General features: G+C 43.3%; 1 protein-coding gene and 2 long non-coding RNA genes across 15 annotated transcripts; 1 reads left to right on the top strand and 2 right to left on the bottom strand.

Moving 5' to 3' along the window:
* Positions 1-1213: 1213 nt before the first annotated feature.
* Positions 1214-23639, top strand: phldb1a (pleckstrin homology-like domain, family B, member 1a). Of its 13 annotated transcripts, none has more exons than XM_019864129.1 (26): positions 1214-1532; positions 1878-1976; positions 5535-5636; positions 5819-5942; positions 6575-6745; positions 7753-7878; positions 9241-10193; positions 12485-12685; positions 12799-12930; positions 13019-13156; positions 14070-14198; positions 14794-14949; positions 15522-15632; positions 15709-15798; positions 15883-16002; positions 17009-17131; positions 17272-17418; positions 17577-17717; positions 18292-18402; positions 18482-18548; positions 18702-18846; positions 18945-19035; positions 20385-20531; positions 21250-21469; positions 22674-22759; positions 23277-23639. In XM_019864129.1, exons 3-26 carry the CDS (start codon positions 5577-5579, stop codon positions 23415-23417), a joined length of 3930 nt encoding a protein of 1309 aa, XP_019719688.1. In that variant the 5' UTR covers positions 1214-1532; positions 1878-1976; positions 5535-5576; the 3' UTR covers positions 23418-23639. The 13 variants fall into 13 exon arrangements, with proteins under 13 accessions (XP_019719688.1, XP_019719685.1, XP_019719687.1 ...); XM_019864126.1 differs by having other exon boundaries at positions 1756-1976; XM_019864128.1 differs by lacking the exon at positions 1878-1976.
* Positions 7315-12892, bottom strand: LOC109512494 (uncharacterized). Its single transcript, XR_002167545.1, has 2 exons — positions 12794-12892; positions 7315-7811 (listed from the first exon to the last, which is right to left on the bottom strand). It is a non-coding gene; the product is annotated as an uncharacterized LOC109512494 (long non-coding RNA).
* LOC109512480 (uncharacterized) lies at positions 19903-22709 on the bottom strand. Its single transcript, XR_002167528.1, has 2 exons — positions 22019-22709; positions 19903-20486 (listed from the first exon to the last, which is right to left on the bottom strand). It is a non-coding gene; the product is annotated as an uncharacterized LOC109512480 (long non-coding RNA).
* Positions 23640-24150: the final 511 nt, after the last annotated feature.

Below are 24150 nucleotides of genomic sequence, written 5' to 3'. Positions count from 1 at the left end.
TATTCTGCAACAGCCAAATGTGTTAGATATTGACGGCATCTTCTTCTTAATATGACGTTTTTACTGTGGGGGAAAAAAACACACACACACCACTCGTAAATGCGTATCTGTTGCGTCATGTTAATTGCTCCTTGGCCGCCGGTGGCGTCTCTCGTTATTTTTTCCTCGGCAAAATGTTTTCAGAAGCGTTCTCCTGACCTATTTCATGGTTAAATCAAGTGTTAGTTTGCGTGTAGTACGACGACTCTTCCACCAGATGTTGTTGGAGAGTTAGTTTTAAACGACAAAAATTGTGTTCACCTTGAGTTGGCTGTGGGCAAAGTATGGCCCCTCCGTTCTTTAATTTGTGTCAAACCGGCTGCAATTATGGTCGCGTTAATTTAGTCATATTTCTCCTCAAATTTGTGATCCACCCATTAACATTTTATTTTGAGCCAAGGCACATATTTTACAAGGTGTGTCATAAAAACTGCAGGACTCATGTTGCAAAAGATATTTCAACCCCAAACTACACGTTTCTCTCTTCATCGTTGGCTTGACAATCAACCAGAATGTTATCATGAGATCCTCTGGCGTTTGCTTTGCTCAGTATGCGACAAGAGATGAGCTTATGGCAGGACAACTTGTGCCTACTCCGCCATGACACCTCTCACAGTGCCATGAGCACCTGACAGTTCCCGGTCGAGAAGAACATGGCCATGCTGGAGCAATCTGGCACAGTGGTTGGGAATCATCTGCACATTAGATCAAGTTGAGCCGATGGGTTGCCTGCCAACAACGCATAGGTCATCTTCATTGATCCTGCAAGAAAGTATTTGACTTTTTCAAAATTGCCCAAATGTAGATTTGAGTGAACCACTGATGAACAGGATCAAAGTGATCAATATAGAAACAATCTACAGGGGGTAAGAGGAAAAATAGAGTAATAACTATGATTGATAACGATGTGTAATGCAGATCCTCATCCACACTCACTCAGCACAGCGCACAGGACAGGCTGAACCAATTACTCTAAGTCTTGACAATGTGTCCACAAATGCAAACTGCCAAGCTGAAAAATTCCAGCCGGGGAGGTTATTTCAAAATATCCTTTGGCTGTGATGACTATAATTTCCAACTGTGGACTTTTCAACTGTGACAAAGCACAAATCTGGGTTGATACACGACAGTGTCTGCTTCACACAACTTGTAGACAATGCCGATTCAAACAGGTTAGAAGTTCTTGTAGATGTGATAAAAGTCATGAAATCTAGGGGCCAAATAGCTTTTGAGCAATAAGCCGCATAAAGAGACCGTGGGTTGGATTTAACAATAGCATAGGAAATGATAGGTGAGGCGAGCGAGGGCTGGAAAGAGGGACGGGCCTGGCAGCAAGATGCATGTGGATGCACTGAGCGGAACGCAACATATTTTCCTCGTCTGGAAGAAAGGGGGACTTGTAAGGATTCGAGCGGCTGTCTCGTCTGGTTTGTCCATCACCTTTCATCTAAATCGCTTCGCAGGCAACAGGATGATGCTGCCAGCCAGATTGGGTAATGAGACGCTGAAATGTTTGTTTGCTGGTGTATGGCAGAGTTTGCATGTGGGAGAGAGATGAGATAAAAGGGGCTATTGTAGCAGCATGACATTATACTCATGGTTTTCATCTCATTATGACCCAGTTATGTCCTGTTTACAGTGTCATATTTCTGCGAGAACTTTATGCAAATATATATTGATAGAGAGAGAGAGATTTTTTTTCCCCACATCTTGCAGGTGCTTTGCCAACCTAAAGTAAACTTGAAGCAGGTGGAATCACCTCATTTCCGAGAAGTTGAAAACATGAGCTGGAAGCAACATGAATGGACGCTTTTGTTTTGAGTTGACATGCTATTCAGGCTGCCTTTGGAACTCATGCGTCCAGTAAGGCACTGTTGAGGAATTACGCCGGATGAAGAATTTGCTAACCAGGATTATGAGGTAGCACACATGCCTGAGTGAGTACAGTATGAATTCTGGAAGTTTTTTTTTTTTTTAATATTAATTGACATTGCTACATTTTAATGATGACTGACAGAGTGATTTTTGATGAGGCACTTCATAGTTCTATCGACCCATAATATGACCGTCAGTGCATTTAATCTCTCGAACACGAGTCCTTTTATTCAAGATCTGTACAAGGCGATCAGAAACTGGTTCACGTGTATGAAAGTGTCTGTACCGCACTGACACTGACGTGCACGGGCGCTGTCATAAAAGCCATCTGGTCGAGTCTCTGGTTCCACCTTTCTGCGGCCATTCAGGCAGACATCTTGCACACATCTGGTCTCCTGCTCAATGAGGAGTATTCGTTGTGGCACAGCAGATCGGCGGTCTACTTCTCCCACTGGAAACATCATTCCTTAGAAACCTCAGAAACCGCTGTAACCAGTCGCTCCCAACAGCAGTCCAGCTCAAACTTTTAAGGCAACGCGAGGATGAAAGTTTTCAAAATGTATCAAGATTATACTGCAATTGCTTTGTAAGACCCTGCACGAGGCTCATTCAAAAAAAAAAAATGACCCTACCAGTACAGAATCACATAAATAGTCCTCAAATATGATATTGAGTGAAATCAATTGATTAGAATTTATTATTCCTCTGTACATTTTATGTTACGTTAGCTACTTTGCTACCTATTCAGTGGTTCTTTGTCATGTTGATATTATTACATATGCGCCGGTAAAGCAACAGACACATTAGAAAGCTCAGTGAGGATTTAAAACACTTCTATCCAAGCATTAATTGTGGTGACGATTACATTTGGAATCTTAATTGCGGTGCGTCCAAATACAATAGCGACACAACAGACGTTTCTTCGCCAATCGGTCTGCTTTCTTCAATGTTTTTGTTGGTGTAGTTTTCCTAAGTGACTCATCATCTGTTTCATTTCCTCCGTTTCCTCTTTGGCCCCGGCCATGGGAAAAGATGAGAAGGACCAATAGTGGGCTTCTTCTCCCACTCATCCTGGGGGATGCCTTGGAAGATAGAGCAAGAGTTCGCTCCCTTCCTGTGGTATTTCTCTATTCCATCATTTATAATTATGGCACCAGGAATGATCAAATCACCATTTTCTGTGGAAATTCCCACTTTTATTTCAACAAACTCCCCCCCCCCCCCCCTCCATCATTCCTACAGCATGCCATGCTTTTGCCATTCTGGCTATTCACACCTGCTTCACCATCAAACAACTCACAGGGAAGAATGTGACTTGAAGCCTCTTTTAGTACCCTCGGATAGTCGCCGAAGGTTCTCACATGGGATTTTCTGTCGTCAAATGGAGCACAAGTTAAAAAAAATAATCTACTGTAGGTCGGGCAAGTAACTCTGCACGAGGATGGGGAGGAGAAGGGGCTGGGAGGAGGGAAAATAGTCAAGGAACTCAGTAGGAGAATAAAACCAGCTTGAGGCCAGACAGTGACAACAATGTGGACACCGCTGTATGGAATATTGATTTATACCCTAATTCATGGATACTTATAACTCTTTTTGGGACTCTGTGAGAGGAGTAAGATGGTATGTGGGCTGCATGTGCAACATGATAGAACAAAACGAAGAATGTCGAATGTATTAGCCACATCTATTGCTTTTCTAACACATGGCGTTATTTTCATAATTTCATCATTCAAAGCATACGTTTCTTGAATTTCTTTCATGTTTGGCCTCCCTTAGCAGATGTGATTTCTCTTTAAAAGTCACAGTCCAGACTGTGCGGCTGGTGGTGTCTATTTTCAGAAACTCATGGCCCGCTCTGAAGCACATAACCGGCCCAATAATGACAGGTTGCTGTGTAAGGCTGCGCATTTGCACGCATTTAAAACTCCTCTCGGGCTTTGGGTGTGTTCCTTGAAATGAGCGAGGCTGGTGGGAGGTGGCGGGAGCATATGTGTGTGCATGTGTGAGTCACACAGACAAGACACGCACCGGCCCCGGCCGCCCTCTCCCATCGTGTGTGACTGCGTGGCGTGCATGAGGCCGTGAGTGTTGACAGCCAAGTGGGGGCTGGCAGGAGAGACGTGAAGGCTCCGGTGTCAGAGCACGGTCTGTTCTCTCTGTCACTGGGTCCACTCAGACTTAGAACACACTGGACGGGATTGTCACATAAAGCGGTTTCGCCCGGCATTCTCATCTGGAGTGACATCAGATGCAGACACAACGCCCTGTTGTCTCAACCAGTCCAGGCTAAACTTAGAAGGCCAGCAGCTGTGAATGGTTTGGGGCTTTTTAATGCATTTCTGTCAGTCACTGATGCCAGAATATAGCAACAAAGTGCTTGGGCATTTGGTTTGCTGCAGTAGTCATGTGATGTTGTGCCATGTAGCTGATGTGGTCGTTTGGTGAGTCTTGGAAGATCACTGTCATCTTTTATGAAGAGAGCCATCCACACTGATGTTACTGTGAATCAAATCAAAAACAATCTTCTTGGCTGGCTCCATTTTAACAAAGGTCAGGAACAGAACATCTACCCTCAACGGTTCAACCTTAATGTATTGCTCACAAAAAGAAAACTAACTGTCCCAAAAACTTAGAACAGCCAATTCCGAGCCTATGAATCACTTAAAACTTCAGAGTTCTAACCGCTTTCGTAACTGACATCCCACACACGTATATCATTCAAGGCCTCAGGGTTTAACTTATTTTTACACTTGTATGACAGAGAAGTGAACAGTAATTCAACGCCTTGGTGATAAAATGCTGATTCCATAAGGAAAAATACAATCATTTTGAGGACTTGCATGTGCTTGGCAGGTTGTACTTTTGCTTTTTTTTTTAAACTGGGTGCTTAACATGAAGACAGCTCTGCTTCACGAAATCCATACCAGCCGTTGCCTCAGCAGTCTGAGAGACAGGGCCTCGCCCTCAAAACCGGCACCTGGCTGATTATATGAATTACCAAGAGTCAAATAAGGTTTTCTGTCCTGATTGTCGGAAAAATCAGCGAGTGAAAAATGCAGCTACTAGTTTTTAATATTATACTTTGGAGCAGGAACATGGCTGTTTATGCATCCACATATGGCTGCTTGAGTCATGTCTGGATCTCGGCAATGATTGTTGCCCCTTTTTTTTTCCCCCCCTCTCTTCTGATGTGACCATGATGTGCAGACAGCCAGGTGTAATCTTTAACATCTGTCTGCAGACATAGTTTGTATCTGTGTGAGTCATCTTGGTGAAGGTAAAAAAATGTGATGTGGCCCTCATGTGTGAAGCACCTGCAAAGCAAGTCTGGGATTGCAAAAGAGCAATGCGCCACTTGTGTTGTCAAATCTGCGTTCATCATCAAGAATTTTGCTTGGATTGAGGCGTAAAATCAGTGTCACCGTTCTACCCAACAGGCCCTGGAAAAACAATCCCCCAGTATAATAGGCAGCGTCACGTGGGTTTATAACTGGGGCATGAGGCTCTCTATGGAAGGCACTGTTCCCATTGTAGTACAACTGTAGTGGCAGGATTCCCAGCTCTCTCGTTTATATCCACTCTTCTCTTTCCATGTGCATCTTTCGGCGCGTTGCCTTCAGGAGCATCAGGTGTCTGATAATTCGGACATCAGCCCAGCAAACATGGAACGGAGCGGCGGGGCTCAATTGGAGCGTGGCCGAGAGACACACCAAGTCCTGCAGGTGAGTCATTTGTCATTTTAGGGACAATTAAATACAAGTGGGACGAAATCGGGATCATAGCTATTTGCCACAACCGGCAAGCTTCAGTGGTGTTCTACTTTATTATAAATACTGTCGCTGTTGTGCTTCTCCTTAATTATAAAGACTTACTTGATTCATTCCAATTCATTTTGCTTGCACAGGGTACTCCTTTAGACCTGATTGAAACCGGCAAGTCTCTGAAAGTCCAGGCGGAGCGCCCTCACCTGGTCAGTTTGGGAAGTGGACGCTTGAGCACAGCAATCACATTGCTGCCACTGCAGGAAGGTAAAAATGTGTGTCTCAAATGAGTGCTACAATGTTTGTTGTGATCACGAATCAGTGTCAATAATATTTATTGTGCACAAATCCACAAGTTATCACTTTTTGGGCCCTTTGGTTGTTTTATTTAATGTGTGAAATATTATATCTAACTACTTACATGGTTATGTCTGTTGCTCATCCGTATCATACAAAACATATTTGTACCTAAAAGCATGCTAATTGTCTGTTGCTCATCCGTATCATACAAAACATATTTATTTGTACCTAAAAGCATGCTAACGACATGTACTGTATGCCCAGATATGTGTGGAAGTCACAGTGCTCGGGAAACAAAATGCAGCGGGTGTCTTTCCAGAAAAGAGACTCACTTCCGAGAGCTCCAACTTTCCAAAACAGACTGAGTCAATCAAATGACATCAGACACTACCATCCTTATCGCTCCAGCGTACCACCTGTCACGCCGCACTCAGCTACATGTTGACGATATTTGTAACCTGCCCGTGCGGTGTCGACCTCTGTTACGAGCGGGCTCCGGCGTTGGCTTTAAGCGGCATGCCTAAGAATACATCACAAAGGTATTCACGGGTGCATGTGGACCACCAGTACGTGACGTTGGAAAAATGTTGTTGTTGCAGGGAGAACCACACTGGGCAGCGGAGGCACAGACATCTCTTTACTGGGCCCCGGAATTAAAGCTCAACATTGCTACATTGAAAACAAGGAGGGGACTATTACCTTGTACCCATGTGGGAACCAATGCGCCGTAGATGGACTCCCCGTCACCAAACCCTATCGTCTCTCACAAGGTAGAAAAAGCCTTGCCAAAGTGACACGTGCAAACATAAACCAAGTGTTCAATATAAATTGTCGTCTCATGAGTGTCGCAGTTCGGGCACTTAACGTTTACAATAACATGCCTATGTACAGTAGAAAGGGCATCAGCACAATCCCGCCCACACAGTCGAACCGTTCCTTGGGACCTGAGCCAGCAGCTACACCCAATGTCATTTAAAGCCAGCTATGAGTCGACGTGTGTCGAGGCAGCAGCTGCTCAACAAAAACTATTTTTTTCATCCAGAGGACTAACATTTCAAGAAACGAGGAATCTTTTTTTTTTTTTAATTTGAACACAAGGAAATAAGTTTCATTTATGCCATGTGGATATTTAATGCCCTTTTGTTCCCTTTGTGGAATATCCATTGGATGTAAACTATCATCTCAGGACTTTGGAAACGCTGACCAAGGAGTCATATTCACTCACTGATTAATTATATGTGAGTTTAAAAAATTTTGATCATCAAAGACTTTGGCAAGACAGTTTAAAGAGAATAACAATTAAAATTAAACAGCATGCTTTTTTTTTTTTTGCTCACTTACCTGAGGTCAGATCACAACATGAGGTACAAATATGTACTATAATGAGACCCAGAACTGTCTGAAAAGTTATGCCATTTCCAAGAAGATAATCCTCACTGTGAGGTAAAAGATTGTGGTGCTTTATTAAGTTGGATGAGAGGAGTGAAACAACAAATGAGTAGAAATAATAATTGAACAGTCAACAATCTATTTTCCATCTGTCTTACATAGTTTTTTCTAAAGGACGTGTGATCTGGAACTATAAGTTTCACTGGCCATTTAAATAGCTTTTTTTCCCTTTAATGTAAATGAACAAGTTTGAATTGAGCTATACATAAACTAGAACTAATGCTCATTCAAGTATCGTAGTTGTATTTAAGGTGACATAAGCAAACCATTTAAGATGACGTGATGCTTGCTTGCTGCTACCCTCGTGATCTTTTTCTTTTTTTGACAGGCTGCATGCTGTGTTTTGGTCAATCAACCTTTTTCCGCTTCAACCATCCAGAAGAGGCCCTGAGGATGAAGAACATGCTACCAGGAGGAAGCCCAGCACTATGCACATCAAGAATGCAACATTCTGGTAAAGGATCCATATCCATATTAAAGCGAGATGGCCACAAACAAACGTGACTGATTAGCCTCCCTTGGGCGTTTAGGGCTAACTGACAAAAAAAAAAAAAAAAAAAAAATACATATACATTCATGTTTTTCAACTGTGTTGATTTACTTATTAAGAATAACGCTCAACAAAAATACACTCTTCAAAGCAAGGAATGGTTAACATTCGAAAAATCATTATCACTCTGCTGTGAATTTTTAACTTCCACATCTCCGCTTTATTTGGTCTCCGAATTGGGAAGAACCTCTGGTCGTCATCCACGAGTTGATTCCGAAATAGCTTGTTGAGAACTCATTATCTGCGGCCCAGATTCTTTTGGACCTGGTCCATTTAAATCGCCGCTTTACACTTGAGGTGTGTCCCCGTTGTCAAATACAATCATTCTTTCAGGATGGTCTTCAAACTCACAATTCATGTAGAAAATGCGCCGTTTTTCTCTCATTATGCAAGTACCAGACACTTACCCCCTAATTTAATAATGAACCCAATTACAACTTCCTTTTCTACTTTTACTAAGGCCCGAGTGTGATTGACACTGCCAGAGAGATATCAACTTTGGTTTCTTTGACATTGTAAAAAACTTATTCCTTCAACAATATACATATCATCGAGATTGTAGTTTGCATTGGTGCGGAACTGCACTGCATTATGCCGATAATACGATAATATATTCATAATAATATTTTAGTAACACCTCCGAGTATGATGCTGTGTTCTAAACCACTAACCACATTGATAATTTATCAATACCTCTCAATTTAAAAAAAAAAAAAAAAAAGTATTCATCTTGGACCAAATTAAAGTTGACGTTTAATTCATTGGGGAATGAGTATAACCTGCTCTAAGTCCAACTGTGTTCAACTTTTTTTTTTTTTGTGGTCAGTGACATTTATTTCATTCTTCGCTGGCCTTACTGGACATAAAGAACCGTAAAAGGCACACCCTGCCGAATGTTAGGCCCATTCGTTCCTGACCAAGCCCTGATTTCATGCGAGGCACATGGCTGCAGCGTTTATATTTAGCAGCTTCAGATCCCAGCAGGATTACTACACAACTGAACAGCATAACATCCCGACCACACAACACAGGCCCTGAGACATTTATCACTATCTTAGCCAATAAAGAAACAATGTCTGTATGGGTGCGCAGTCACATTTCCAAGCAGGTGGATTCTTCCTTTTAGGGGCTGCCAAATGTAACGTAAAGTACATTCCTCCACTGTTTGTTTACTTTTGTTTGTGCAACTGTTCTCCAGTGTGCGCCTCGTTGTTTATTTGACCGCAATCCTTATACACAACTGTTTCTTGCTCCGCCCTCCTCCAGACTCCCACAGCATCTTGAATGGGACCCATCAATCTTTTTCCAGCAACGGCAGCTCAAAAATCAGCACCTTAGTGAAGGACACCCACGGGAGTCTCTCACAGAAGGTGCAGTCTTCCCCCCAAACAGCTAAAGCCTTACTTCCTCAGCCTTCTCAGAGTGTGTTTAATGGTAGAAGCAGCACCACGAAAGAAGAGAACAGCAGCTCTGTGGGAAACGCTCCACTTGTACCTCCCCGGTCCAGCATCCCTGTGCCTCAACCACGCACATCCCTCTCCATGACCTCGAGTTGCGCTAGCGAAGGACAGCGAACACAGGACAGCCCAAAGCTTCTGAGGAATGTCAGGGCAGAGGTCACATCAAGCCCCACACTGCTCAGCAGGGGGTCCGGACAGGGCATAAGTCACAACTCTTCACCGGTAGCTCCATCCAGCCCTCGAGTGAGAGGTTCCTTCCTCCAGAAGAGACACCCAAGTCCGAGGCGAGAACCGCTTCGGACTCCTGAGTCGACTGGATCCACGAGCCTTCCTCCTCTGAGTCCTTACATGTCTCGCAGAGGAACTCCAGGATCGCAGAGTTTGACCACCAAAACCATCCAGCAGAGCCCGAAGACCCATCGCAAACCCACAGCCCCCTCTAAGGCTGAGGCCATGAGGGTGTTGTACGCCCAGAATCCATCCCCTGTAACCGCACTGGAGAGTGGAAGCCAACATCAGACTAACACCCTCATCTCAGGTCCTCTGTACGGCTCATCTCCTGCCACGAGCCCCCGCAGCCGAAGAAAGCCCTCTTGCGAGAACATCGGATCATCCGGCAACGACTCCGCGTTCATGAAACCGTATTCTCGGGAGCGCAAGAACAGCATATCTGCCATTAGCGACAATGAGGACGAACTGCTGGAGTACCACCGCTGGCAGAGAGAGGAGAGGCTACGTGAGCAGGAAACGGAGAAGCTGGTAAGTGAGGCACCCGACGGTAGACATTTCATTACAAAATAGTTTTTTCCAGATCAATTGACAACTGACAAGTTTTATTAGTGTGTGTGACTGTGGTCTCCTAATGCTGGCCTCAACTGACAAGTTTTATTAGTGTGTGTGACTGTGGTGTCCTAATGCTGGCCTCTCTAGAGCTTAAAAAAAAAACAAAAAACAAAAAAATAAAATATGAAATGAAAAAAACAAACCCAAAACACTATTTACACTATTGTCAGTCTTAGCGAAGCTATTGACACTGACTGACACCCGCTCCCCAAAAGTCTTTCGAGTGAGCATACTGTAGCCGGTTAATACTCAACACTATATTTACTCGCAATGTGAAATGGCGTTTATGCTTTCCAAGCAAGCATATGTTTGCCATATGAAACAGTCCCAGACTATAGATGACATACTTGCTCTTCGTCATCCATCTATGCATGCCCGCCATAGCCCCCCCACACCACCACCACTCCAGCTGGCTTTTGACAGCTGAGGTGACCACAGGGGCCAGGGGGCGGGTGATAGTTATTTCAGGAACTCCGAGGCCTCTGATGACAAATAAGACTTACCGGCAATACGCAATTGAATCAGGCAATTTACGGGCTAGGACGGACGGGCACGCAAAAACGCAAAGGCCATACACGTCACACTCATCAGCCAGGACGTTAAGTGGTTGCTAAGTTTTGACGGGTACAGTCATGCATTCACGAGAAGCAATTGATTAAACGTACAGCTGTCAAGAAACTAAATAACAAATTGAGGGGGGGGGGGTCTTGTTTTATGGACTACATACAATTAAATTATGACACTGTACACATTGTAAGACTCTTGTGTTTGTGATCTATATTCAACATTTGCTTGGGATTGACTACTCAGCTGGATTTTTCCCCATTCTGGCTGCATTGTCAGTCCAAATAAACAAAGAAATGTTTATTTTTTTAAGCAGTAAACTTCCCCACTCTGTGCTTATTTGGAACCTTAAGCGCCGAATAGAGGGGAAACAATTTGCAGGAAATATTTTCGTTCCGTTGGGACTCGTTAATAATTTTACGACCAAATGTAGCATCTCGGAAGAAATCAGGAAAATACATTTGTTTACTCACTTGGTATGGAGTTGCACACCATGGTGGCTCAAAATTTGAAATGGATTAGAAGCATGATGCACGATACAAAAAGTGTAATGGGACATTATAGTTTATCATAGTAAATATGACTGAATCGTGAGAAAGCAAATTTGTATGTATAAATGTCCAACATTGCTCACATCATTTCATTTCATCCACTATTAACATCTTCAAGAGAAAAAAAAAGCATAAGGACATATGAAAACGAGTGAAGTGAGGACAAAGAAAGGATTTCCTCTTAGTGTGCAAAGCATCTGGGCTGGATATGCACATTGCACTTCACCTTTTGATAAAAGCAAAGTTCAGCGCAAGGGAGAAAGTAACAGAATAGAAAAGTTAATTTTAGAAATAATCACAACAGGGAGGTTGTCAAACTTGCAACGGAGTCTGAATAGTTCAGCTCACATAAAAGGACTCGCAATTCTTAAACGAAGGCTAAATGTGACAAGCCATTGAATCCAAAGAGGGCTCAATCTTCATGACCTATTTATTTAACATTTCGGCTCACCGCGTGTTTAAGATGTCATTTTATGACCACTTTTTAGAATAAAACAAGACCTCAGCACTTTGAATTGTTAATTTTCTTCTCAGTTTGATGGTGATTTGAACAAACCATATCACCTAAAAGTCAGCTGCCTGAAACTGGACGTTTGTTTTGCTGGTCCGGTTGCTCTTGCCTCAGCTCTAATTTGCGTGCGGCGGGAATGATAATGACATATTCTGGTCTCCTATTTTGGTAAATGAAGGCCTTTGCAATTGTTTGCAGTGATGAAGGTCACCTGACAGTCACTTGAACGCTTCAAAGGGCACTTGGGACTTAAAAATATCAAGTTTGCACCTTTATTAGACTACCCATGCTTCGTATAGTGTCTTTATGGCAAATTATAATCAAGCCTTATTGTTAATTTTGTTCTCATTTTATATCTAAAACAAATATTAGTCCTAACAAATTCAAACGGATTTCATTATGCTCGCCCCCTCCCAAGACAAAATACACCGTCTTAGGGCCTCCCGCTATTGCGTTACAGCCGTCTAGCCGCTGTGGCATTGCGACAGCTGCTCAAATGGGACAGTGTCTCTCAAGTGCAATAGGATCTACTGTATGAACCGAGTCTGAAGCCCTTTTGATGTCTCGCCCCTCTTGTGTAGGAGCGACAGAGGCTGGAGACCATCCTGAATTTGTGCGCAGGCTATAACCATGAGGACAGCGCGGCGGAGCTGGCGGAAGTCGTGAGGAGCGGGCTGCTAAGAGGGGGAAGAGGTGCAGGTGGTGACATGCAGACGGGGAAAGAGAACGATGAGGAGGCGCAGGCAGAGGAGTCGAGCAGCACCGAGAGCACACATCAAGAGGTGCCCACTGCACTCCCGAGTGTTATTTCCATTCAAGCCGATGGATCCTTTGCGTGGTTTATACTCCCTCGCGGGATTTTCTAACAACTTTTTAATTCCAAATCTGACCTTAGTGTGAGGAGTTGTCAGCCGGTCAGGAGCAGATGTACCTGGAAGAGGAGAGGACCAAGATGTTGTCCAGGGTGGATGACCTGAGGCACAGAGTCAACGAGCTGGAGCAGCAGCTGAAAGAAACCAAACGAGAGGTCAACGCTCACCCGCTATTGATTTTCTCTGTGGCAAGGCTAGCCCCCTTCCTACGCTCAGACCAGGACTCCTCACGCGTCCCCTCAGGTGGAGATGGAACAGGCTCTGCTGCAGGCCGAGAGGCAGGCAGAGCAGGAGCAGGCGGACGCCGAACGGGAGCTCATTTCTCAGCTGCAGCTCAAACTTAGCCAGTTGAACAAGGCCACGCAGAGCGAGAAGGACAAGGTTTGCACTCTCAGCCACAACACTTTGAAGCTGAATAAAAACCACACCACTATAAAAAAAATGGATGCATGTGATTGTTTGGTACTGTATGCGCTGAAAACCTACTCGAATGCCACGGTCTCAAATTTCATCTGATTGTTCTGGGATTGATAACAAAGCAAAGCTGTTCTCGCATTCCGAATGACTGACAAGTTTCCTCGCGTGCTTCACTGTATTCCACTAACGCTTAACTGCTGATTGAGACCTTTGTGCGCTTTTTTCTTTCCATCCAATGGGCAACATTACTGTTACATTTCAACTTTTAACAATATGACAACGTGCTTCATTCTACTTACTTAAACTGCCTTGGCCAGCAATGCTTGGTTGCATGAATTTGAGTTGTCTTTTACTGTTTTGTTTTTTTTTCAGATTACTGTGTGCACACCTGGGATGGGCATTTGTACATCATTTCTTGAGCGATAAAAAGGGAAGATTTGGGTGTCAATATATATTATAATTTTTATTTCATCATTATTTTCGGATGGCATAAAATTCTTATCAGTTTCCAGAATGAAGCTTTCCAAACAGAAATGACGTGATTGAATGAAAGCTTTAAAAAAATAAAAAAAATCATTAAAAATCTCAAATGAATGGCAAATGACAAGCCTCATTATCATCGTTGACAATTACATTTTTTTACTTCATTTAAGTATTTGTAGTTCAATGAATTCTGCAGCACGCTGGAAGCGCTTTAAATGCTTGCGTCCTCTGCTGGTTACTTCTGGGTATTGCATTCCTCTCGGCTAAATTGCATCTGTCACTAAACCGAAATTTACAACTGATAAGCAGACTTATCATGCCCATTCCGAGTGTGTACACAATTTTTCTGAGTGTGTGTTTGTGTGCGTGTGTGTGTGTTTCCATGTGTTTTTAGGGGAGAGCTAATGTCTCGACTGAGCGGAAGGTCCTGGAAAAGCAGAGGAATGAGTACAATGAGCTGAAGAGGCAGTTTGATAGTTGCCCCTTGTCTCTAAGAGAACAGTTACAGGAGCAGCTCAGCAGGGTCAGTGTTCTCACCCAGCCCACTGGCTGGCAACAGTGAGTTACCATATACTGAACACCAAAAAAAAAAAAAAAGAAAAAAGAGCCACATGCAGACAGAAATAATATTATCGATAATATAGTCGGAATAATATATGTGCTCTGATTTCTTCTTCTGTTCTGCCTATCATTCTTTAAATATCATATTAGTCAATGCCTTTTGTAAGTATGATGCTGCAGGCTATGCTTTGGCGACTCAAATCCGCTTTACATTTGCTGGTTCCCTCTCTATCAGAATGAAAATCAAAATCGGTCTGTAATCATTCATCTTACTAACACGTTTGCTCTAAAACTGTGCATGCACGATAATACAACAACTCCCTTTAATCATTTAAGATATACAGGCTCTACTAGGAGGTCATTGCATGTAATGTGGCCGTACAATAATATGTAAATACTCGCCCCCTGGTTTGGTAGCAGGATTCATCACATTTTCGTCACCTTGTAAATGCAACAATTTTGCACAGTGGCAGGGATTAACAGTTGGATGCTGCTTGTTGATTGCTAATAATTCTTTGCTAAATATTTGATTCAACCCTGTGTCTGTGGTTGAATAGAAAGCTGAAGCTTTGGAAGCTGGCACAAAGCAATTTGAGGAACTGGAGTTCTGCCAGCTGGAGGAGGAGAGCAGTCTGGAGGAGCGAAAGGAGACCCAGTCGTTGCAGTTTCTTCGGGAGCAAACCGAGTATCACTGCAGCGTGGCCAAGAGGAAGGTGAGAAGTGGAAGAAACGTATTCTCACTGACCGCATGTTGAAAAAGAGAGCCGTCGTCGCAAATGCATGTTTCAGCAAAAACACAAGGAGCAAGCTGCTATCGGCCACGGCTCACACGCACCTGCCCAGGTTCCGCCTCTTAAAGACATGCTTGTACCTTGCACAGACATTACAATACATACGTTATTTTTCTGCAAGTTTTAGGCTTTTTTTTGGAGGGTGATCCAATATTTTTACAACGTGGTTAAAAAAGTATGTTTCAAAAATGTATTTGAGTGGTGTGGGAATGGATGGTCTCTCTCTACATCATGGATGCTGCAATTGAATTTGTCATTTGACATGCTGCAAGTACACAGCAACGCAATTTGATTGACTACAGTTTCAACCCGTCCAAGGGAAACAAAAACAAGACCGTGATACCTAAAACAGGGAGACAGGAACAGGAATCTGACAGGTGGACAGATGGTGCCTCGATTTCTTAGATAAACAGTGGAAAACACTGAGAGGGGGGGAGCGTTTCACCGCACTACATTAGCAACTTTAGTATGCCTGACATGACATCTCTTCTCAGGAGAAAATGGCTACTTTGGATGCTCAAGTGAAGCAACTAGGCGTACAAGCCACTCACGACTGTGACAGGATGGCGAAAGAAAGGGAGACCACTCTGCAGCTGTTACACAAGGTTCCAATAGAGCCGCTCAAGCCGCAAGTGAGAATTCTGTGGCAAATTATGCACGCTATCATTTTCTTCTTCGTAGGAGCAGGACAGGTTGTGCGCCCTGGAGAACAGATACCACAGCATGACCGGTGGTAGGAACTTCCCAAAGAGCAACAACAAAATGAAAGAGGTGAGTGAGAGCGAAAGAAAGTGCAAGTGATGGGAGGGCTACACTAAATGTTGATTGTTTTAACTCAGCAACCTTTTCAAACAGGATTTACTCCATATCAACGAACCCGAGCTTGTTTATGAGGACTACCCCTCTCATAGCCCTTGTCCTTCCTCTACCTTACACGTCCCTCCCTCTGAAGTCTACCCTGTTAGGCTGCAGGAGGTAAAAGCAAACGGGAAAAAAGTTGTCAAGAATTAACAGAATATGAAATGACTTCCAAGCATGTTCATTTTAAAAGTAGAAGCCAAGTGTTTGCTTTCTGATTGGTGGCATGCCTTATCTACAAAGTACTACACAAGATTAGGTATACCAGCACAGTGAAATGAGATTCGATACAAGAGCTGTGTATATAATTTAAAACGTTTTGATTGACATTCTCATTGTTAGATTCAAACGTATGACACAGTTTTTGTCACACCGGATCAATTGAATGAACCTCGTGCTGCGCTGTCTGGGGTGTTAATCTTAGCATTAAGATTGACAGACGAAGCTCGGTGGGTCTTTTGAATACGCAAAAATGTAATTCCCTTTGCCGAGTTTGACGGCATACTTTACCTGAGTGGCAGTTTACAGCATGACGACACTTGATTGAAGACTGGACCAGTTTGCTGAAGTGCTGCTTATTGTAAAGCGAGATAGAATGCTTCTATCTCATGTCTGCGCAAGCCAACCCAAAACTGTCACGTTGCGTGACGGTAGAGGACCACAAAATACAGTAGCAGGCAGGCGGGAGAAGTAGGGTGGACTGAACAAAATGTATTCACAAAAAACACTGGAAAAAAAAACTAAATCCAAAACAAACAAAATCCTGAAAACACCAAGAAACAAACAAACAACGATGTGACCTACGAGTAGTGGGCGTGGCCGTCCTTTTGAAAGAACCTCATGACGTGACGACGAACAGGTGCGATGCTGTGGTGCAGAAGAAGCCCTGTACTGCCACCTGTTGGTCACAAGCAGAACAGAACAATCACGACAAAAACATCCCGAAAAAATGTGCGTTAAAAAAAAAAAAATTAAACACTGGTCTATATTCGTCTCGGTGATATGCTATTTGATGTACATTAAAAAAACTGTTTGACACAGCTCTTGTATCGGATATCATAATCTGTGCCTAAAATAGTGGCGAGCTGGGTTGATCTCTGCTTCTTTCTGGCTGTCGATGCAGGAGTACCTCAGGATGTCTGATGTCTATAAGATGTATGGAAACGCTTGCGTGCACCCTCCCTCTTCTTCCCCTGCTGCCCTTGACTCCCTTCCCCTTGCTGTAGCTGACGCTGTGCCATGTGAGGTAGAAAAGCCTGCCTGATCTCCGCCATAAGCTTCGTGCTCTCTCCCACTTGATGAGGCCTTTCTAATGGAAGCCTCCTCCTTTTCCTCTACTTTCTGCTCCTCTCCCTTTTTCTTCTCTCCCTGGGTGTCCGTGTGAAGGACTACATCACGGTCGGCCAGTTAAGCCACATTATTGGCGTGCGGAGGTTTGATACTCCCTCGTCCTCATCTATTGCATTATTCCAACTTGCCTCCTCTGACTCCACATGCCACTCGAGTGGCCCTACCTCCCTTCTCTCTGTAAAGGTTTGTTGCTTCCTCCAGCCCTTATGTGTCATTATTTCTCAAAAGCTTGTTGATTTTCCCGTCCTACTATTTCTGCCTAAATGACTGGCCCGCGTTGATGTCAGCACACCTGCCGCTTCACTGCATCTTTTTGGCCGGTCTGCTTTTCATCACTTCAGAGTCAGCCTGAGCTAAGCAGGAATGCAATGCCTCCTATTAACCTTGAGCGCTGGTACCAGGAGATCATGGCTGCAGGGGAACCTCGATCATGTCCTCCACCGTTGCCCGCCAAATCTTTTTCTGCACGCAGGCATGGGCAGGTAAACTCCTGATTTGCACGGTCTTACTGCTTCTTGTACCGTAATCGGTGGTCATGTTAGAATCGGCACCAAAAGCAAGCTCAGTGAAAACAAATATAAGCACAGCACTCTGCATTTGTTGTTGTAGAGTGAGGTGCAAACGGCAACAGCAATGCCGACAAGGCCCCAACATCAAGGTGATTCGATTCTTTTGATGTCTCGTCAGTATAAGAGGAAAGGAAGAAATCAACTGAAAACGTCACCGTGCATTGACAATTTGTTTTAATCCTGCAAAAATGAGTTTCTGTTCTTGTCAGGGATTGTTGTCGTGACTTTGTCCAATAAATTATTCGATTTTAATGAGACTGTTGTCATAAGACCTTTTGGATGGAATATTTTTAAACATTTTAATTGCTTAAAGCCGTTTTTCTCCAACAGGGATTGTTCACAAAATAATTGACTATAAATTATATTGTATCCTGAGAAAATGCAATAAAGATATATCTATTTAAATATATAGGTGGTTCTTCTCCGCTGTAGTGTATTTGTGAGCTCTTCCTCATTGTGTGACGAAAGGCAGCTTTTGTCCTTTCAGTTGCTGAAGTCCAAATCAGACGGTGAAGTTGGTCACACGGCATCATGTCCTCCTGTCAGCTCTGCGCCCACTGCGCCTCACGCCACTCTTACGCGTGATAAAACCTCCAAGGTGAGAGCGCTGCGTTCAAACGGAACCGCATGGATGGATGTCAGCCGTTCACACTGCAATGCTTCTCTCCGTCTCTTAGGGATTACAGTTAATGCTGAAAGAGGTGTCAAACCCATTGGACATGGACTCCAGGAAGCTGCATAAAGGTACTTTGACTCCATCAGTCTTCAGGCAAAGGCGATTTTGACCCTCATTGGAGAAATGGACAACTTTACTTTGCGTTGGAATAGTCTTGACACGATCCGTGGAGAGCGCTATACTTTCGATGACAGCTGTCTGCCCACTTTCCTCTTGCGCAGAGCCGTCTCCCACAGTACATCACTCGATCCTGCATCATCAGTGTCCCCCTAGCGGCAACCAGGCATATGACACCTTGAGCCTGGAGAGCTCAGACAGCCTGGAGACCAGCATCTCCACCAGCAACTCAGCATGCACCCCGGAAAGGTGAGACTCTGCCCATCCCCTGAATTGCAGTTAGGACAGTTGTGTTATCTGCTTTGGTACTTGCATCACAATGCATTGTCTGTTTTTTTTCCCACTAGTGCTTCCGGGTTGGAGACCCAGAGGTTAGAAGAGATGGAGAAGATGTTGAAGGAGGCACAGCAAGAGAAAGCCAGGCTCATTGAGAACCGAGTAAGCTATGAAATGTTTTCAATTCGAGATTGTTATTTACCTGTGAAGTGACACATCACATAAGAACATGTGGTAGCTTAGTACTTGCTCAAGTGCAGGGATAGGCAACGGGCGGCATGCGGCCCACAATCTCACTTTGAGTGACTCCTTTTAACTTTTTCGAGGGGGCGACATTCAATATATACTATACAGAATATGTTTTCAAGAAAAAGGTGAGGAAGTGGGAGTTTTTGAGCGGGGGTCTTGGAAAACACCCACCCAAAAAAAGAAAAAAATAAATCTGTGAACATGCAAATCCACAGGTGCTGAACTGCGAATATGCAGAGGTTAACTGTAGTTTTAAGTTGTAATACTGTATCACCAATCACCTCAAAATGGCTGACGTGTCTTAGTTGTGTGTCTCGTACTACCCGAATTGCAATGTGAGTCGGCTTCATAATTTTTGCGGATGTGGAATGGAATGCAAGACAAAGTACTCCGCAATCATATTAAAATATTAGATATTGGGCGGAAAAAAAATGCACAAAATTTCTTCTCGCACTTAACTCATTCAGTACCAGCCAATTCTAGATCCTACTTTTTTTTTTTACCCTAAGTCTTGGAAAAAATGGAAAAAAATAAGTATCTGCGGTTGAACGTGTGGAGTGTGAAAAGACATATAAATATGTCTTTGGGAGTGAATGAGTTCATGTTTGGTCGTTTCTTGTCTGGCAGTATAGTGCCGTCTTTGAATGGTAATTTTTATGCAAGAAATCCCTTTGCACTGGAAAAAAAAATGACGGTATGTGGCTGTTTTTTGTTTGCTTCAAACCCTTTGTTGTTGGATCACGATAGTGGACCTTTCATACTGTGTAGCGCCGAGGAAAAACTGTGGTCCCTTGCAGCATTTAAATCGCCAATCCTCACTATGCTGAATGTTCAAACCCAAAACCTCCGCGCTGTCAGTCACACGTGCTTAACACTCACCCATCGTGCTGCTCTTACATCTTTGAAGTACCCGCGACAACTCTTCGCCATCGAGAGAGGCTGTCTCAAGGTGGCGAAACGCTGTTGTAAGTTTTATTTTGCGTCTTTGAATTGTTTCCACATGTTGACACAATGTACAATCACCCGTAAGTCTGTAAAAGCAGCAAAGGATTATTTTACATCAGCAAAGCATAAATCTTTTATACACAAGACTTCAGGGATGTATTTGACAAAGCCCGCCATTGGGATTTCAACTCTCATGTGGCTCCGATTCACTTTGTATTGCAATATTTGCCTACCATGAACATGTTCTTCCCCCACTTTTTCTCCCTCTCGCTCTGTTTTGCGTTCTCCTCCCCCGATCTGCTCCTCGACGCTCCCAGGAGAGGGAGGCGCAGACTCGGCGGCTTCTGCTGGAGGAGGAGCGGAAGAGGCGCGAGGAGGCCGAGAGGCGGCTTCTGGATGAGACGGCCCACAGGAGGAGGCTGGTGGAGGAAGAGGTGAAGATGAGGGAGAAACACTTTTCGCAGGTCAGTGGAGTCACGGGAAACGGGATGAGAACGTGAAAGGCAAAGCGCAAAGACTGATGGTAGCACTGACAAATCTAGAACATCTACATTCATATTCTGATTTCTTTTCAGTGTCTGGCACTCTCGAATGATGAACAAATATTGTCCAAACAACAAAAAGAAAAACTCTCATCCCAAATATGCATAATAAAAAGAGATGTAGAATCAAGTCTATTACATTTGAACGTTATTGCTAAAATCAAGTGCCACGGGGCCTTTTAGTCTCTGACATCTTCACTTCATTCGATAAACATGGACAATCTAACGAGAGTCACTTCAAGAACTGTAAAGACAACTGGCTGATCAAAAAAAAAATACAGTACTGTGTATAAAATACTCAAACACTATCGAGTCTCATTCATTTTTTTTTTTTTTTTAAACAAACTTAACTTTCGCAACTTAATGTATTTACTGGTGGACAACGAACCCATTAATCAGTGCAATGGTCACGCGACGTCTTTAAATGTAGTAGTCACCAACTGGTAGGGGTGCCATGATGGCATTCAAAGCCCCTGTGGGGGGAAAAAAAATCCAACTTCAGTGCTGTGAATGAGTAAAAAAATGTATAGGACCCCCTCTGTTAGTCATGGGCCCTTAGAGTCAACCCTGACTTTTCTCTCTCCCCAATCTGGTGCCCGCTGGCCATGCGCAACAAATATCAAATGTTTTCCTTTCGCAGGCCCGTCCGATGACGCGCTACCTGCCCAACCTGAAGGAGGAGTTTGATTTGCGAGCGCACGTGGAGTCGTCGGGCCACAGTATCGACACGTGCCCCTTTGTCATCCTCACGGAGAAGATGTGCAAGGGTCATCTGGTCAAGATGGGCGGCAAAATCAAATCGTGGAAGAAGCGCTGGTTCGTTTTCGACCGCCTCAAGAGGAATTTTTGTTACTACGTGGGTAAGCATCTCAATACGTTATCATCTTATATGGGGTTCTAAATTGTATCTAAATGTTTTCCAAGCTTTATAAAACCAAAAAAATCCCCAAATGAAAAAAATAAAGGATGAAAAGAAGTTCTTTTCCTCTCAAAGATCCCAATAAACCCATGAGGGGGATTCATTTAGAAAAGGACTCCGATTAAAGGGATCAAGTGGGATTGCGTTCTTCATTATAAGCTCTCAACTTTCTGGCTGAAAACTTTTGGTCCATACGTGACGAATGCACTTGAGCCTACAGCAACACCGAGGGTGTCCCGGAGCTTGTTATGTTTCTCAATGGTCATCTGGAAGCACGCACTAATTAAAAATGGCACGACGGGAGCTTTTTTTCGCACTTGCGAGTCCAAACTGACGGCGTCAAAACAGCGGCCGCATTTGGAAATGAGAACGGCGAGTTATCAGATCAGAACGGTTCATCGCTGCGTTTGGACGCGTTACTTGACAACCGAAATAATTAGCGCGCGGATCGAAATCACGTGGATCCATGTTCGTGTGCGCGTGAGCTCACTCGTCTAGCCCTTTTCACCCAGCTCACTCCTGACGATGGTGATGATGGTGATGAAATAAGATGCAATGGTTTCCTGAGAAGTGTTTTTCTTGGGTGAAGGCTAGCTCCTGGCTTGTTCGCGACTGATAAAGTGAAACTTGCGTTTGAAAAACATTTATCTCATTACAAAGCACTTTTGATTAGTAGGTTGGGGGGAGGGGAAGGGGGCATTTCAAAAAGTTGCCTCTCATTTTCAGTTTCTTCGTGCATTAAATTTTTTTTTTTTTGCTTATTTGAACAGTAGTTTCATATCAAAACAGTTTTTGTTGACAAAAAGATGTCTAGCTTCCTCCTTGGAGCGTCTTTAGGTTTGACAATGGGTGTGCTTGGCTAAGGGAAAACAAGTCAGATTAATGGGATGTTTAAGACTCCAGGCAAAGCTTGAAATAGACTTGTGCTTGTAATTAACTTTCACCCCAACTCTGCTTGGATTATGTCTTTGGAAAAAAAACTTTTGTGTGTCTCTCTCTCTACCTTTCTATCAAAAATATCTGCATTTACTTTTTGTATTTACTTACCTGTCTGGACTCCCAGAATACTGCACATTTTTTATTTTACATTTGTTTTTAACTTTTTTTTTTTTTTTTTTGGTATCTTGTTTTCTCATCTCTCCCAGATAAGCATGAGACCAAGTTGAAAGGACTCATTTACTTCCAGGCCATTGAAGAGGTTTATTATGATCACTTACGAATTGCTACCAAGGTAACTGTCACTTCTTCATCTATTCCGGACGACTCACTATTGACAACTATGAATGTAAAAAAAAATAAATCAATCAATAAATAAAAAAAGGAGGGTTGAATTTCAAAGTATTTTAAATCGTTTGACCTCAAATCAAAAAAACTGATCTGTCCTTCATAAGGCCACTTCATTAGGTACACTTGCACAGTTGAATGAAGTCCAATAAAAGAGTTGATCATATTTTACCCCCATTTTAAGGGTCAATAAATACTGCATATCAAATGCATTAAAGAAGTTAAAGAGTTAAAACCTGTTTCTTGGCGTTTAAGAGCTCTTGTTGAATTTACATCTTTAATATAATAAATCGTGACAGTATACAGCTCCCACTCCTAAAAAAATCAAAATGGGCCCAATATGCTTTCATTTTTGTCATTGCTGTTGTCTGACATGTCTCAGAGGGTAAAGATGCAACAGGTGCATGTTGCTTTCTTGAAAGACACGAAACAAAGAATCTCACGCTCTCCATGAAATCCTCCAGAGCCCCAACCCATCTCTGACCTTCTGTGTGAAGACTCACGACCGCCTTTACTACATGGTGGCGCCATCCCCGGAGGCCATGCGGATCTGGATGGATGTCATAGTAACGGGCGCCGAGGGCTACACGCAATTCATGAGCTGAGGGACCTGGTGGAAGGATGACAGAGGGGCGCGAAGCCTGAAAGCCAGCCGGCATGCCGCAGCGAGGACGGAAGGTGAAATGCACGTCACAAGGACACCGATGATGCCAAGGCCTGCCGGGCCGCTGAGGGCTTTAACTCCTGACAGAAGTGCACAAAAAGAATTCATGAGGGGGATCAGCCGGCGTGGGGGAGCGCTTTTGCCCCATCCACAGCATTCTCTCTTCACACACACACACACACACACACACACACACACACACACACACACACACACACACACACACACATGTAAAAAAACATATATGTATATATATATATGTTTTTTTTAATGTTGCTAAATCATTTGCAACTTGCTGCCAGGTAATTTGTATACTGCAGCTTTGACATCAGGAAGGTAATTTTGCATCAATATTTTATGAAAACACTTTAAGAAAGTCGACCCTTTGGATAGAAGTGTTGTTGCTCTAAAGTTTTTTTTTTTTTAAATATATATACACTTTTGTATTTGTATTTCCGGTTGTGCTACTTTTAATCATGTCTGTATTCTACACAAATATGTACAAAAGTAATGCAGATTAAATTTTTAAGTCTTATAATATAACTTTGTAACTACATCTACCTATGTAAAAAAGAAAATAAAAATATATGGTGCTTCTTCTCTTCTGTTTTTTTTTTGGGGGGGGCTGATAAAATGTATTTCTTAATTAGTGGGTTAATGATAGCAGTTCTATT

The sequence above is a fragment of the Hippocampus comes genome, unplaced genomic scaffold, assembly GCF_001891065.2.
Source record: "Hippocampus comes isolate QL1 unplaced genomic scaffold, H_comes_QL1_v1.1 scaffold57, whole genome shotgun sequence".
Lineage (NCBI taxonomy): Eukaryota > Metazoa > Chordata > Actinopteri > Syngnathiformes > Syngnathidae > Hippocampus > Hippocampus comes.
Note: the sequence above shows the minus strand (reverse complement) of the source record. Positions and strands in the feature narration are given on the sequence as shown.